General features: G+C 35.0%; 1 protein-coding gene across 3 annotated transcripts in view; it reads right to left on the bottom strand.

Moving 5' to 3' along the window:
- Positions 1-15,881, bottom strand: part of TOP2B (DNA topoisomerase II beta) — a 76,946-nt gene that overhangs the window by 4,197 nt on the left and 56,868 nt on the right. The window contains exons 19-33 of one of the 3 annotated variants that reach the window (XM_067291494.1): positions 13,728-13,849; positions 12,738-12,886; positions 11,702-11,933; positions 10,124-10,258; positions 9,459-9,659; positions 7,822-8,017; positions 7,578-7,669; positions 6,228-6,383; positions 6,010-6,093; positions 4,807-5,004; positions 4,486-4,630; positions 3,413-3,571; positions 2,353-2,560; positions 1,762-1,844; positions 1,395-1,505 (exon numbers count right to left, since the gene is read on the bottom strand). In XM_067291494.1, coding sequence (XP_067147595.1) covers positions 1,395-1,505; positions 1,762-1,844; positions 2,353-2,560; positions 3,413-3,571; positions 4,486-4,630; positions 4,807-5,004; positions 6,010-6,093; positions 6,228-6,383; positions 7,578-7,669; positions 7,822-8,017; positions 9,459-9,659; positions 10,124-10,258; positions 11,702-11,933; positions 12,738-12,886; positions 13,728-13,849 — 2,271 coding nt within the window. The remainder of the gene's footprint in view (positions 1-1,394; positions 1,506-1,761; positions 1,845-2,352; positions 2,561-3,412; positions 3,572-4,485; positions 4,631-4,806; positions 5,005-6,009; positions 6,094-6,227; positions 6,384-7,577; positions 7,670-7,821; positions 8,018-9,458; positions 9,660-10,123; positions 10,259-11,701; positions 11,934-12,737; positions 12,887-13,727; positions 13,850-15,881) is intronic. The other 2 variants (XM_067291495.1, XM_067291496.1) reach the window with 2 other exon arrangements.

Below are 15,881 nucleotides of genomic sequence, written 5' to 3'. Positions count from 1 at the left end.
AGTTCTGTCTTGCATTTACTGCAGTACGGAAGTTTAACTTTAACCTAGAAGACTATTCTATTAAAGGATGAGCTATTTCTGCAAACAATCATTTATTATATTAGAGGATTTTCCTATAGATGGTTAAAAATCTTCATGTGTTTGAGAACCATCCGGACATTCACTGATTCAAACAGCTTACAGATTATACTAAACACAATGCAACAAAACAGAGATCAGAAATTTGCAAGCAATGGGGGGAGGGGGAAGAGAAGATGCTGCTGTTAGGCACCTAACACACAGCACAACTTTTTTTTCCCCTCATTTTAAGAGATTAAGTTAAATATTGTAACTGGCTGCTTTCTTGCATATTTTCCGTGACAGCTCTTTTCTAGTAAGGGACGTTAATGCAATAAATTCAGTTGCAAGTTGGTCAGGAGGAGTTTTAAAAAACAAAGGCCACAGGAGACAGAAAAAACAAATTGCTTTTGGAGGAGGAAGGACTGAGAAGCAAGAGAAAAGGAAGTTATCTGAAAGAGATAAGGGAAGGAAAACGGAGATTTGAGGGCAACAAAAAAACCCAGTCTGTCATCTGGTAAGAACTGCATTTTTTAACTTATTGAAATTACTGTTAGGTAAGAAAAACATGATTTTCACCATTAATTATGACAAGTGTCTAGCATAATCTTTAAAACACATTCATAAACAGGTGTACATCTCTTTCTCTTAAAAGAAGTGCTAACAATCTATAAACCAATGTTACACAATGTGGACAGCACTAAAAAAGTGTGTTCCTCCAAACAAATACACAAGCACAACTAAAGAAACAGATCCAAATAATTAACATGAATTGTCCGTAATTCCTCCATGTAAGATCTTGTGAGATGCCAGTTCTAAAAGCCTGGCTAATAAATGAAAGAACCCATACCTCTGAAGTTTGTGGAGGGCCTTTCATCCTCAGTATCAAAAATCAAGACAACTGACAGCCTACGTAGGACATAAATATTTCTTGGGATTCCTCCTTTACACACACTCTCCTTGCTTTTAAGGGAAGCCACAGGAGACATGCTCAAGAGCTCTAAACATTTAGTTTAGCTGTCTGTTTGATCCATGAGATAAGACAATCTTCAACCCCAAGGACCTCATGTTTCACTTAGTCTCTGAGGGTAAAACTTTCAATTAAACTAATCAAAGACTGAACACTAATACCTGGAAAGAGACAAGTTCTGACATTACAGTGAACAAAGAAAAGAAAGAAATTAGTATCATTAAGGAGCTGGAAGAAGTTCACACCCTTTGCTGAATGTCACTGAGTTCAAAATCAAGGAATGCAGTTCCCACTCTGAAGGTGTGAAGAGGCAGTGCAAAGGTAAAAGAATAAATGGATTTATTTAATGGATAATCCTATTACTTACCCTTCTTAGAAGCTACTGTTTTACTTGGAATTTTATCTGATTGCTTTGGGGCAAAAGATGATGAGAAAACGGGCACAGAATCCTCTTCATCACTGTCCAATTTTGTTGTATCTACAATCAGGGAGTATGTTTAGTGTAAGATTCCTTCATTACTATTTTAATTACCCATGTTAATTACAGTATATATTAATCTCACAAAAAGGTGCATCTGATGCTACAGCGAGGCTATGAATGTACTGTAACTTTCTTATCTATGCTACAAACTATATTCCTCTAAGGATCAGACCCTCCTCCTAATAAATACCCCCTAATATATTCCATGGCAGTTGATAAATAATGGTAAATAAATCAGTGAAAACAAGCTCACCATCATCTGTCTTCTGAGAATATGATGGAAAAGAGAAGATGTTCCCAAAATCTTGATTCTTCTTGTCTTGAGATGTTTTTCTACTTCCAAATAAAAAAGAGAAACTATATAAACTGTATTAACTATATAAAGAAGAGACATTATAGTATCAGTGTGAGATTAAATTTGTATTTTAACACTACACAGCATTTTTTAGTGTTTTTGTATGTGCTTGCAGAAGTCAAACCTTTAAAATCGCTTTACAGTCAAGCATTTTAGCCATTTAAAATTAATAGAATTATATTTTTATCAATAGTTCTGTATAACAAATGGGTGCAAGATGGAAAACAGACAACCTTCTAAAATGCAGTTTGACAAATGATACTACTAACAGTATAACACAGTATGGTAAGTCAACTTTACATCTGCATGGGTCAGTTTCAAGGCTGAGATAACATACACTTTCATTGCTCCCCAGAAATGTATAATTTTTACTTTACATGATACATGTAGAGTAATAATGGATTGATACTTCTTCCTCAGTTTTGTCTGAGGACTTCTACATTCAAAATATTATTAATAAAAAAAACACTGCTCAGTTACAGTACTTACTCTGGAGATGGTTTTGATTTGGCTGGGGAGAAGTCATATTCATCTTTATCTAAACTGTCTGAGGGAACAAACTCATCCTCTCTGTCATTTATAACTGGAGAGGCTTTTACTTTGAGCTCATCCAAATCATTATTATTGTTGGCATCATCATCATCATCGGCATCATCTTCTTCTTCTGAGAAATCAAAAGTATACTTGGGCCTCTCAGCTAAAAAGAAAAAAAAAAAATATATATATATATACACACACACACACATATATAAATATACACACATTTCAAGACAGTTGTTTGTGTTAATGCATCAGTAAATTAAAGTGTAAGTCACTAAACAGTCCCTGCTTCCATGTATACAAGATATAAAAGACTTGGGGAGAAGAAAACGGCGCAAGTGTCACCTACCATCTGATACCACTTGCCGCTTGCTCAGATGACTTCAGGTAACGGCATTATGAAGACACTAGTGCAAAAACACTCTTAAAGAATGAGAATCCTTCACTTAAAGTTCTCTTGAATGTATCATCTGAACACTCTTCTTCATCAATTGCTTGAAAAAATAATCAACAGCTTTTCAGAAAAATCTCTGTGTGTTTTTCTTAGACTACCTTCTGTTTGTATTTTTTCAAACTTTCAATCTCTGATATTTTAGCCTTTTAGAGACTGCTTGGGAATTTTGATAAATTTTTAGTAGCCGTTTGGGTTTTTTCGGCCTTGTTTGCTTGACAGTATATTTGCATTAGAATATTTTTTTGCTTTTGTAGTGTTATTATTTGGTCTGTTTCTTCTATAATTCACCAGTTTTGAGAGTCATTTCTATTCTAGTCTTTAGGATATGGTAAAAGACTTCTGACCAAGTTACAAAATCTTTTATAGTGAACTCTTCTTGGTTTTGGAATTTGTTTTTTGGAAGAGTGTTTTCATTAGCCTCACAGTGAAGCATATATTATGCAAGCTATCTGTAGGAGATAAAGTCCAAAAGGAAGGCTTTGGCCAAAGGAAAACATAGGTTTGCAGTAATTCAAACTCTGAGTCACAATATGCATTTCACAAAAGCTTGGGTACCTGCAGCTCTCCTAAGCAGAGAGTCTCTTGGAATAATCACAGGTTCATTTTCTTCTAAATCACTTTCAGATTTGGATTCATCATCTGACCACGGGTTTCGTTTCTTCACTTTTTTTGCACCAGATTTTGTAGAAGATGCTGTTCTTCTTACCCTCGTACCTGCCACAAGTTAAAGCATTTATTACAATCAGCAAAAAATTGCGTCTTTGCTAACTGTCTATGATGCATACATTTAGCTTCATACATTTTCTCTGTAAAAGCTTTTGTTGGACGATGTAAGGTAAATTTTTTTCTTATTTCTGGAGGGAAATGTAACAATCTGATTAAATGATTCCACACAGAACCTAACCTACTGCTACTAACAAATTTATTTTATGTTTGAAGAACAAAAAAATCTCAAATTTACGTTGTAGCTGCTGTGCAGTCAAATTTCCATTTTTTTAAAGGTTGCTGGGATTTTCCAGGAAAAGAACAGCAGCTTTCCATTATTCAGGGAACAGGATGCATTGGAAAAATCCAGTTAACATGGGAATACTCTATGAAGTGTGTGCGCAGGAAGGCAGGGGGCCACAATGCAGTCAGTCAATTGCATGGCCACCTCAGTCAAGCTGGGCTGATTGACTCTGGCTCAACACTGGCTAGGCTAGATTTGAGCTGCATGTAGACAACTCAGTCATAACTCGACTCAGTTAATCTACTATCTGGATGAACCCTGAATATTAAAAATTCGGAAGAAGCATTTGTATAACCACAGATTACTTTTTACTCCCTAGAAAAGTAGTTCACCTAACAGGAATTCCAATAAGTTAATAAAACCAGAGAACAATAATAGAAGTGACAACAAGATTAACTTCAGCATTTACTGCATCTGCTGTTAATTCCTTAGGTTTTCAGTAATACTGAACTACAGCAGAATATTTCCATACATTTCCACACATTCCTGTAGGGAAGAAAATGAAATGAAGTAGTAATTACTGTGGTATATTTCCCTTCTCACTATGTGTTAAAAAAGATATTTAATACACAAATAGTACACATTTAAGCTTAACTATGCTTATAATTGAGGATCTTACCAGGCTCCTTCTTCTCTCTCTTAGGTTTAGGAGTTTTAGTCGCTGAGACTGATGTATTCAGTGAGTCCTCCCCACCACCCTCAGCTGGCACTCCACCAAATTCTTCATCAAATTCCATTTTTATTGCTAGAGAATCAGTATCACCCTAAAATATAAAGAAGGTGGGCAAAATAAAAGAAATTGTACCTTTATATTCCATGACAGAACTGGAATACAGTTTGGCAAAAGATGGGTCTAGTGGTTTGAATTAATGCTAACAGAGTACAAAAATAACAGCAGTTAAATAATGAATAATCTAACCATAGCAATAGTTTGATTTACCTTCTTCTTCTTTAGCAATTTCCTACTAGCATCAGCTTTCATGGCAGATGTAATCTGTGGAACTATTCTTCTACCAAATGGAGAAGGCATCGTTTCTTCTAACTGAAGTTTCTTCATCTTGGGTTTACCAACTTTACCTTTTATTGGTTTGCCAACCATGCCAGCCAAAACATCTTCTCTTTCCTGTGCTTCTACTTTCTAACAAGTAACATGGGAAGAACAAGTAACACTAAGTAAGTTTTTGTTCTTTTTTAATAAGGACAAAGTGGAACACAGTGATTATTTACGATACATCTCCCTTTAACGTAGAACACAAGACTTCCCTTAATTCTCATTTGACTTATAACACACTTTCTAGTAATGGGAAACTAGCAAATTACTCTTGGTAAGTTGTTTGTTACCCTGTACAGTCAAAAACTACACTTATATTCTATCCTAAATAAATATGAACTTTTGGACACTGCTCAAATGAAAAGCCCTCTATTACCAAGTTTCTATTCCTCATGTATGTATCCAGATACTGATGTCACTATTTAGTATTTTAGTGTTCTCTTTGTTAACTTAAGCAGCCAGTTTCTAGAGTCATTTTTATAAGACACATTTTCCAATCCTTTAATCAGCTTTTTTCACAGTATCAACATATAGCTGAAATAGAGACACCAGAACAGATCACATTATTCCAATTGCAGATGTATCACTGACACACACAGACCTGTGCAATTTCATCAGGCCTTTGACAGCACTGGAAGCTCATGCTTAGCTAGTTATCCACCAAAATGCTTTACCTTTTTCCAGAGTTACTAATTTGGCAAGGTAAGGGCCCTTCATCCAGTCTATACGCCTTGCTCCTAGGTGTACAACTTTGCATTTGACTTATTGACTCATGACCAATCAGATCATGTTGAACTGCTGTAATTATTACTTTCATCAGTTATTACTCCCAGTCTTTGTATTATCTGAAAACAAACTTGCTCCTGGTAATTCTTTTTATCATCACTGACTTGGAAGAAATGTTACATTGTGTGGATGAAAGAAACAATCCCTGAGAAACCCACCTAGGAACACAACTACCCAAAGATGATTTCCTATTTCTTAGTATATATTTAGGTCTACATGTTTTTAACCTAAAATGTGGTATTTTTTATTATTATTATTTTTCATTCATTTTAATACATATATTTTTCAAAGATACGTAAAACATACTTCAAGCTCTTCAACGAAGGCTGCTAAATCTTCTTTCCAGAGATCTGAAGAAGATTTCCTTTTGAGGTCATTTAGTTCTCTCTCCTAAAACATGAAAGTAGCGTATACAATTTAAGTTGCTAAGTTAAAGTTACAGTAAATACTACATAACTGAACATTAAAATAGGCACACCAGTAACTGCTAAATCATTTCAGAAAGCCTTCCAATGTTTACTAACCTTTGAATCTCTGTGCTTAATTAGCTCTTCTACTTTCTCTTTTGTAAGTGACCACAGAGACATGTTTAGGATATAGTTAAAATCAGGACCAGAACTTGAGCCTGAAGCTGAAGAAGCATCATCATTTGGGTTCTGTGGGTCCTCCTCTTCTGCTGCCTAGAGTGAAATAAAATGTAGTATTACAAGCGCTAATAATCTTAGTTCTACGCATGAACTGGAACCCTGCTCCAGCCCACCATGCTGGAGTAGTAAGGCATGTCCTTATGTATTCAGTGACATGAGCCATTATCTGGAGTTTTCCAAAAGACCATCTGTGACCTTCAATATCTGGATTGTTTAATCATTTGATTTAGGAAAACAAAGCTGAACATGATACTAGTCGCATGCCTCGCGGGCCATTGGCTACAGAAATCGGTACTCCTCTAGTTATCTCACCGCATAGGCTTGAGACCTTTGCCCTTTTGATGTTCTCCGTCCTTTTTGGAAAGAAGCAGAGTGTTTTGGATAAAGATAAAAAATTGCTACCAAAATCATGAATGTATGAATTGGTGTATGCAAGTGAATCAAAGTTTCTCTTAATGATAGTTTTATTATAAAATACCCTACACTTTATGGAATTAAAATGGAGTAGTAACAAACAGGCAAAACAAAACACAATGAAAAATGAAAACAACCAAAAGCAGTGGCACTGGCACAGAAAAGGGGTGGTTGATAAAAACTTGAAGTTGCTTTTGAAAGTAGTTTCATCTTATAATTAAGTGTGAAATTAAACTGAGCACAAATCTCTTTTGGAACAATAAAAAAATTCTTAGGTTTAAAAAAAAAAAGGAGAAAGAAATATAGGTCAAGGTCAAATTTAATAAAGTAACTTCAGAAGTCACACCTTGATAATATTCATGTTTCATTCCAGTAGACTGGTGAATGTGTTCTTTTCATATAAACAACAATCATTTACAATCGCATAACAAATAAATAAAAAAGGGAAAACTCAGTTGTATATGTGGGGTAACAGATACAGCACTTTATGTATCAGGCAGCCAGAAGTCAAGTTACTAGTTTTGTTTTGGGAACATTAAGAAATCCAGTCTTCTGTGTTTTGATTTTCAGCCCTGCATTATCTAGTTTTGTTCTTAGAATTGCCTATATGTGATAACAACACTATGTGACAATATTTTTATTGCATTTTGATATATTTGTTAAAATGGAAACTAATAAGTAACAAATGGTCTTTTAAAAGTGTTGTTTGTGTTATAAATTAAATTAGGCTACAAGAAAACAAACATCTGTATAAATGATTTTCATAAATAACATTAAGAACACCAAATACATCTAGAGATTTCAGATCATTACCTTTTCCTGTGCTTCTTTCCAGGCTTTTACAGGATCAGATTCATAACCTCTCTGGACCAACATCTGAATCAAATCTCTCTTGGATCTATTCTCTGTAAGATACACATACACCATCAATAACAAAAAGCAATGTCATGAAAATACATGTCTTACATGCAAGAACGTTCTACTATATTTAAAACACTTCCAGATTTTCCCGCATTTTTATCAATTCTAACTTAAGTTTCAGAGATTATTTTCTCACCTATGGTAATTTTTCCTTGTATCTTCTCCAGAATGAAGCGAGCTTGATTGTTAAGCTTGGTAGATTCTGCACCCAGCATTCCCACAAGCCATTCCTTGCGCAAACTATAATAATGTAATCGCAAATCAAAGAATTCCTTCAGAATGTCTTGCACAGTTTCATACTTCTTTAAACATCCCATATGATCAAACAGCACCTATAAAATACATAACATATTGCTTGAGAGAGACTGCATAAGTTAAAATTTTGTTAATCTTTGTATGTGATTTGGTGTCTATTGCACATATACATGCACCTTATACGAAGGGTGATATTTTGAAGATTGTAATTTCACCCTGATGTAAGTTTAAACCTTACTCCAGAACTATACAGCACATAGCTGGATAGCTTTTATTTTTATTCACAAGTAGATGTGACATGACATTTATAGTAATATTTTCAAATAAGAAAACAGCTACATAGAAAAATATGCCTGAATTCAGTTGAATGACTAATTTTATCTAAATTTTAAAGCAAAATTTTAATAGAACTTAATGATTCACAGCTCATTTCAAGCAAGAACTGAAGAGATCTTTCAGTTCAGCTGTGAAAACTGCCACTTTAAACATCCTCAAAAACTTTCAATTTTAAACATACACAAACAAGAAATAAGTTTTACATTACAGGTGGAATCAATCTTGCCTGCCTTCAGACATCTCGAGTTTAGACATTTATAGGTGAACTAGTCACCCCTCTATAGTGAGTTGAAAGAAATAAGCACCCCTGGACAGCCATTCATCTTCTCTAAAGCATCTGTTTGGGAACTGGGTGAATAATGACTAGCTCAAATAGACAACTAACTTTTTAAGATGCTTACACTAGGGCAGACAAATTTCTACACACACTGAAAGCAGCCCTTACTATTTATTTCAGTAGGCAGAAAATGCAGTATTAAGCAGCAAAACATTATGTAATCTAATAAACACTAGTCTGAAGACAAATTATCACTTACAGTAGTTCATAGGTATGTTTAAACCTGTGGTAAGTATTATTACCTTGATTTGCTCTATTCGCTTTTCAGAAACAATATACAAAATGGGTTGATCAAGCCCTGTGTTAAGTGGGATTCTGAAGATGTCACTTGTCCCAAGGTTTAAAATGCAGATTTAATTATGATATGGCATAAAATAAGTTATTTGTATGATCTAATTTACCTTTAAGCATTTTGGCTAGCCACACAGTTATGAAATTTTCAGTTACAAGAAAGTTACTACCTAGAACCTGTATAGTTTGGTTTGAAAGACTCATTAGGATTAAAATAGATTTATTGATCCAGTGATTTACTATTTGTCATCACTACAGTTTTCTAGTATTTAAAGAATTTCAAACATACAATGCCCCAGACAATTCCAGTGAAGTTTCAAAATCCAGATTGCGTGGCTCAACATGATTGAAAAAGTAAGACTTGCGTTATCTCCAGGAAGAAGGAATTCAAACGATCAGTAATTATTTTTTTTCAGCAACAGAACATGAAGAGAGATGTGCTCAGTCATGCATAGGATTGATCTAGTGCCAAAACCATCACAAAACATTTGAGTGTACAACAAGCAACCGTCATGATTCTGATAGTCATAAAGTCATAAACATAAAAAAGTTACCATAGAATTACAAGTAAGACTTGTTTGAAGCTTAAAAACTTTGTGCAATCCAGCAGCTTCTGCCTGTGCAAGTTTTTCTTCTGTCATCTTTACAACAAATTTCACAGTTGTATCAGTGTGGTATTCCTTATAGTCAGAAATTAATGCTGGAGTTTTTTCAGTCCCATTCAACATAGGTTCTAGAACTTGTTCTTTGTACACCTATTAAAAAAATAACAAAAAAGCAAATGCTTTTTAAAATACAGAATTCTTTAACGCAATTGAGCAATGTAAGATTTCAAAGCTTTGTGTAACATATCTGATAACAATTATAATTTACAAAACCAGTATAACCTGCAAAATGCAGGCTCGGAGTGGGACAAGCATAAGAGGCATCTTAAAAGGACAGAAGAAGTCTACTCAAAAGAAAAAGGGGATTAAACAAATAAACAAACAAACTCAGGGGGAGAAACAGGTATTCTTTGTAGAATGGACAGTAGATGGCACAAGTGGAAAACCATCTCTTCTGCAAAAGCACAGAAAAGAATGAAACCACGTTTCCTTCCATGTTTGTATAAACACTAAAAGTGGTGTAAAAAGTTAACCTGAATGTAGGATTAAATAATTTAGTTAGGGGATTTTTGTTGTTTTTGTTGTTTATGGGAGTATATTTCATTGATGCTTACCTGGGTCCATGTCCTTACAGGAAGCTCTGTAATTTCTACTGTGTTCCTGTCCACCACAAATATTTCACCACTGACTACATACTGATTTTGACCAAGTTCCTGAATAGTTCCTTTGAAGTTCTTGTAGTTTGGAAGCTGAAATTGCAAAAAATATTAAAGTGGTAATGATCTTTAAAATAAAATTTTGGAAAAATATTTGTTTCCCATACTCCATACAGCTATCGTTTACATTGTGCTAACCAGTCAACCCATATCTCATGCCTGTGAAAATCTTAAGTCATAGTGAAAATATTATACAAAAACCAGAATACACACATGCAAGTGACAGAAGCAAGTATCTTAAACAGATTATGGAGTAGATACATTCATTATTCAGAAGATGCAGTTGAGCTCAGTGAGTTTCTGTTTGTTTGTTTGTTTGAAGAAAACTACAGGCACAGATAAGGCATCACAGAAGGCAGATTAAAACACCAGTCTCACAGTAACTTTAAATCAGCAGTAAAAGAAGTGGCACTGCCTCCCCAGCCATTTTTTCATTCTTGTGCTGACTGGCAAGATAGTGGAACCCATCCAGTTTAAAAACTAAATAATGGGGTGTGGGGGGGGGTTAACTGAATTGATTCCCTTATCCAGCTTATCATGCAGCCACAAACACATACCAGCATACAGGAAAAAAAACTGGGTGGAGGCAGAACTGCCTCTTTCAACCACAGTGCAAGCTTGAATTGACTGTGAGACTACACAGACTGTCTAGGAGTCCTAAAGGAAGGGCAACAGATTGCATTAATAAAAAAATTCTAATTAACATCCCAAGAATTAGCAAGAGGAAATTCACTATGCCATGAAAATTGACACTGCACTCTCAAAGGCAAAGACCTGCTATCTGAGTGGAGAACAAAAGATGTTTCTGCTTCTGTGACATGGTTAAACACAACGAAGTAGCAAAATCCACCAGTTGTAAAATTTCAACTGTTTATTACAGAAAGAGTCTGGGTTTGCCTGGGTATTCTTATTGTTTAAAATTTTTTCAAGTATGCAACACTTCCAAGAGCTTCTTGTAAAATTCTAAATAAAGGAATAGAAACTAGATACAGGTCAGCAACTGCTGATTTTCTTAAATAATATCAACATCTCATCTTCTCCTATATTTACAGAAACATAAAAGAGAGTACTGTTCACACAAGACAGAGGAAGTGTCAAGTTTAGTCAAAGAAAAACAGTAGTCCCTCAAAAAGGAAAGAGTGACGTAGCTTTTTGTTCTACTGCCATATGTCATAGCAACTCCATAAGACTTGTGATAGTGAAGACTTACAGTCAGCAAATTGAAGAAAAAAATCCTCTGAAATAATTAGAAGATTACAAGTTGTGATATTTTAGCCTCAAGGTGATCAACAGTATTAACTTCTCTAGCCTCACCCCAACAGTCAAGTAAGGCTCCTATCTAAAATTACTGGGACAATCCAACTCAGATGTTTCAATAGTCAAAGATTTCTACAGTCATAGCAATAAATTTTCTAAGTAGAAAATCAGGCCTGTTTAGCAAACACATAAAACAGCAGTATACACTAATATTTTTACCATAGGGTGGGGATCTAAGCCATCCAGCATTCGTCTGACGTTGTTCACGATCTCTCTGGTATCATAGTTTGGAAGTTTGCAAGCCCATCCAGTACCAATTCCCTCAGCTCCATTTACTAAAACCATAGGAATGATGGGAATATACCATTCAGGCTCTACACGTTGGTTGTCATCATAAAGGAACTTAAGCAAGTTGTCATCCACTGATGGAAAAAGCAGCCTTGCTAAAGGGCTTTGAAAAAGAAAAGAAAACTATTTAAATTGGGGTGTAGTAAGTAAAGTGCATAATGCTTTAAAGGTCAGTGGGTCCAGATATAATCTACTTGTGTATTTTTTCTTTTCTTCCTTTTACTTCACCATTCAGAAGCTGAAAATACAGTGTACATACCTCATGAGAAAGGGAAATTCTTCTCAGTGGAATAATCAGTTCATAACAAATCTATGATGTCTGTTTCCTTTGTAACCATACATGTATATGATATTCCAATAATTGATAACATTTAATATCTATACAAATGCCATTCTGTGAAGTATTCCTGAATTCATAGAGTTCCAAGTGATAGTAGGTCACCCCGTAACAAAGCAACACAACATGCAAATAGTTGCAATGCTTCATTGCTTAATTGTAGGCCCTGCGGCCTCTAAAAACACTACAGAGGTTTTACTGGTGGCTCCTTTTGCCCATCTAGGATATTGTCCTGAGTGAATATGATTTCCAGCACCTGATGTGAAAAGGAGAATGTACAAACCTAGTTTGGTACAGAAAGTACATGCATGAAAAAGGGAATAAAAACTAATATTGAAGCCTATAATTAGAGGAAAAGAAGAAACTAGAAGGAATTTTAGGCTAAATATTACACTGAAATTAGGAAATAAGAAAAATAATGCTTACAACTTACAAAAATGCACTAGACAACATACTAGAATTTAGAGAAAGGAACACACACTTACTCTCTGCAATCTGTAGTGTTGTGATAAGATTAGTTTGATAACATGGCTTTTAAAAGCATGTTTTTAGCTTTAGATCTGTGTTTACCTTAACATGGTGAAGATATAGCGAGGGCTGGCAGCATCCTTGCCACCATGAAGCCTGGTACCAAACTGACCAATAGGTTGTAGCAGATTAACATTGTTACTTCCAACAAAGTTCTGAGCCAAGTTGACAATAGTCATCATTAATGCTTGCTGCAAGAAAATATATATTAATTAATACTAAATGTAAGGACAGATACTCGTTCCTACTCAGCCAATAAAATATATTCTTAATGCCTAAGAACTGTGTGACTAACCTGACTCCAGTTTCAAAAAAGTAGTCTCCCTGGGAAAGGAATGATGTAAGACTATTACAAAACCTGCTGGTAAAACATAATGATTCCTCTTTCATGGCCATCCTGCTTCCCTGACTTAAGTGTCCTTATGAATCCCTATGCTTATGAAAACCCATGATTTTTTCAAATTCTTTTAAAGAACTTCTCTGGAGGAATGGAAGAAGCATATACTGATTGCACTTACATTCTCCTGCACAAACCAATACTCATTATTTTTTGAAGAGAGAGAGTGAGAGAAATTGTTAATATGGCAACTCTTACTAATATTCCAGATAAATATGTACAAAAAAAGGAGAAAGAAATAATTTTTGTTTCAACACTGTATCAGGTTTTCAAAGAACAGAATCACATCCTCCTACATTAAGAGACTATCTTTCTTGTTCAAGACAAAAATTTGGTGTAGCACATAGTTCCTATAATTAAGGATCCAGTACAAGCTTACTAGGTAATTAGTCATCTATCATTTCTCCACAGGCCACAAACTATTTGGCACACTACTGTGCCCAAAGACTAGGAAAGAACGGAAATATGCTGCCATATTAAACTATATACTGCTTGGTTCATTTTCATTAAAAGACCATACATTTCTGATTAGTAGGACTTATAGGCAATAGGTTTGCAATTTGAACAAAATCAACATTTCCCTAATATTTCACATAGGTAAAAAACCTCACAGCTTTCCCATTTCTCATACTCACCTCTCCATGGTGATAAGCTGACATTTCAGCAACAGAACCAGCCAGCTGAGCAACCTTTACTTCACGTTTATCATTTCTCTTAAAGCAAGTGAACAAAACTTTGCGCTGCCCTGGTTTTAAACCTATTAAGAAGAATATCACATTTTCAACAAATACACAAGCATACTTTTTAAAGTGATAAACTGTTTTGCCTTATTCTTGTTTCTAATATCTTGAAAGAAACTTAAGCATTATACAGAAACAAACTCATGCTGTAATATTAACAAAACAACAAATTAATATCTCAGTTCTTTTGAAAGAGTAAAGTTAATATATTATCAACTCACTGAAAAAAGTTATCAGAAAAAATGGAAACTTAACCCTTTTAGCTAAGCATTATTAAGCATCATGTAATACATTATTTAGATAAATAGCAACTTTATCCTAAATGTACACCTTCTGCAAGGCAAGAGTTATTTGGTTTCCAGCACACTCAGCAAAATCTTTTTGGTAAGCATATTAACAAAAAAGCAGCAGTGACAACTGTAATTGTAGCTTACATGTATTTTAAAACACTCTGAAATATAACTTTTTCTGTAAAATTCTCAAGTCGTCAGTAAAATTCAACAGAAATGTTATGTTACTTTTCTACCTTTTAGATCTTTTAAAGTTTTAATAATGAAGTCAGTCTCTTTGATTTCTGATTTATTTTTATTGCTTATGCATATTTTAAGCACATCATTTGTGTGGAAGGGATTATGTAATTTTTCAGCATGTTATCTAGCAGTGATAACCAAAACATATTGATTGATCTACTCAGTGTTGCAATTCACAGGTACTTCTGAAATACACTGAAATATTGCCACATGTTATCATTACTAACCCCGGCCAAATAAAAAGCAAAGATTAAGAAAAAGACACTGAATCAACCTTTGTTTCATTTAAATATGTAACATCCAATTTTATTTACAACAGGCCTCTGTCATATTTTCCTGACAAAGATCTATCTAAAGTAACAGACTTAGAGGATTTCCTTTACACAGAAAAATCACCAATGTATAAGAGAGTGGTAACTGGTAACTCTGAAAATACGCCAAAATGTTCTTCCATTTATTTTTTCTGATATTTGCCACCAGACCAGTCTGATATATACCACCTTATGATACTGAAGCACGAAAGCATTGCTGGAGTACTATTCTCTGAGCAGTTCACAGATCTATGCCCAACAGAAATACAGTCAAAGCTGGCAGTGACACTGATAGTAGTTAAGCCTATTACAATCATCTCTTTTCATTTTCTTACGTTTCTGCACACACAAGCTTGGGAGGACTGCAATTGAAATGAACAGTTATCTACTTCAAGTTGATTCTTTGTTTACATTATGTTCCAGCAAATCATTCTGCCATTTCCAAGAAAGTGGTTAGGGAAAAAGATGTTTTAAAGAACAGAAATCTCAAGACATGCAGCTCCTGCAGTCAGACTTCCTCAAGAGCAATAAGCTCTGGTGGGCTAGCACACGGACTACTAGTTAATTGAAATACCCAACTATGGGAAAAAGTGAGTCTGGGGAAGGTGGAACTGAGACTAACATTCTTTGATTACCCCCAAGACGCATCTGCATACCTAACCCAGCCTCATTCTGCAGCAGAGCAGGGGATTCATCCCTCCAGGAAGCTATTATCCCTACCCACATGTGAACTATCCCCTCTCTCATCTAAAATACAAGATGGTCTCAGCTGTAAGAGCTTTTCTGGTATGGGCCTGTACAAAGTGTCAAGAAGGCAGACCACCTCTGCTACAAAAAAAATGTATTGTGGAGTGGAGAGAATTATTTTTTTTTTGCTTATGAAACCTCAAGGCCTTTTTCCCCTATCTGAGTAAGCATATTTATACTGAAAACAATATAGGCAGAGATTCCTTCTCATGCTGTCTGCAGACAGTTTCACAAATGAAGCACATTCTGTAGTAAGCTGCTTCTTTTCATGCCCATGCTACTGCAAGAGGAGAGCTAGCATACCTGACTGACAGAACCCTAGCAAGATTACAGTAAGATTCAGCGACTGCTAAAACACTGCCTATAGCAGAATGGAGAAAAAACTTTCATCTTCATCTGTGTTCAACTGCCAATTTAAATTTTGATCATTATAAGCACTTAAACACTTGCTTTCTCTGTCT

The sequence above is a fragment of the Apteryx mantelli genome, chromosome 2 (genome assembly GCF_036417845.1).
Source record: "Apteryx mantelli isolate bAptMan1 chromosome 2, bAptMan1.hap1, whole genome shotgun sequence".
In the NCBI taxonomy this organism is placed as follows: Eukaryota; Metazoa; Chordata; class Aves; order Apterygiformes; family Apterygidae; genus Apteryx; species Apteryx mantelli.
The sequence above is the reverse complement of the archived record's forward strand: the minus strand, read 5'-3'. Positions and strand labels throughout refer to the sequence as shown.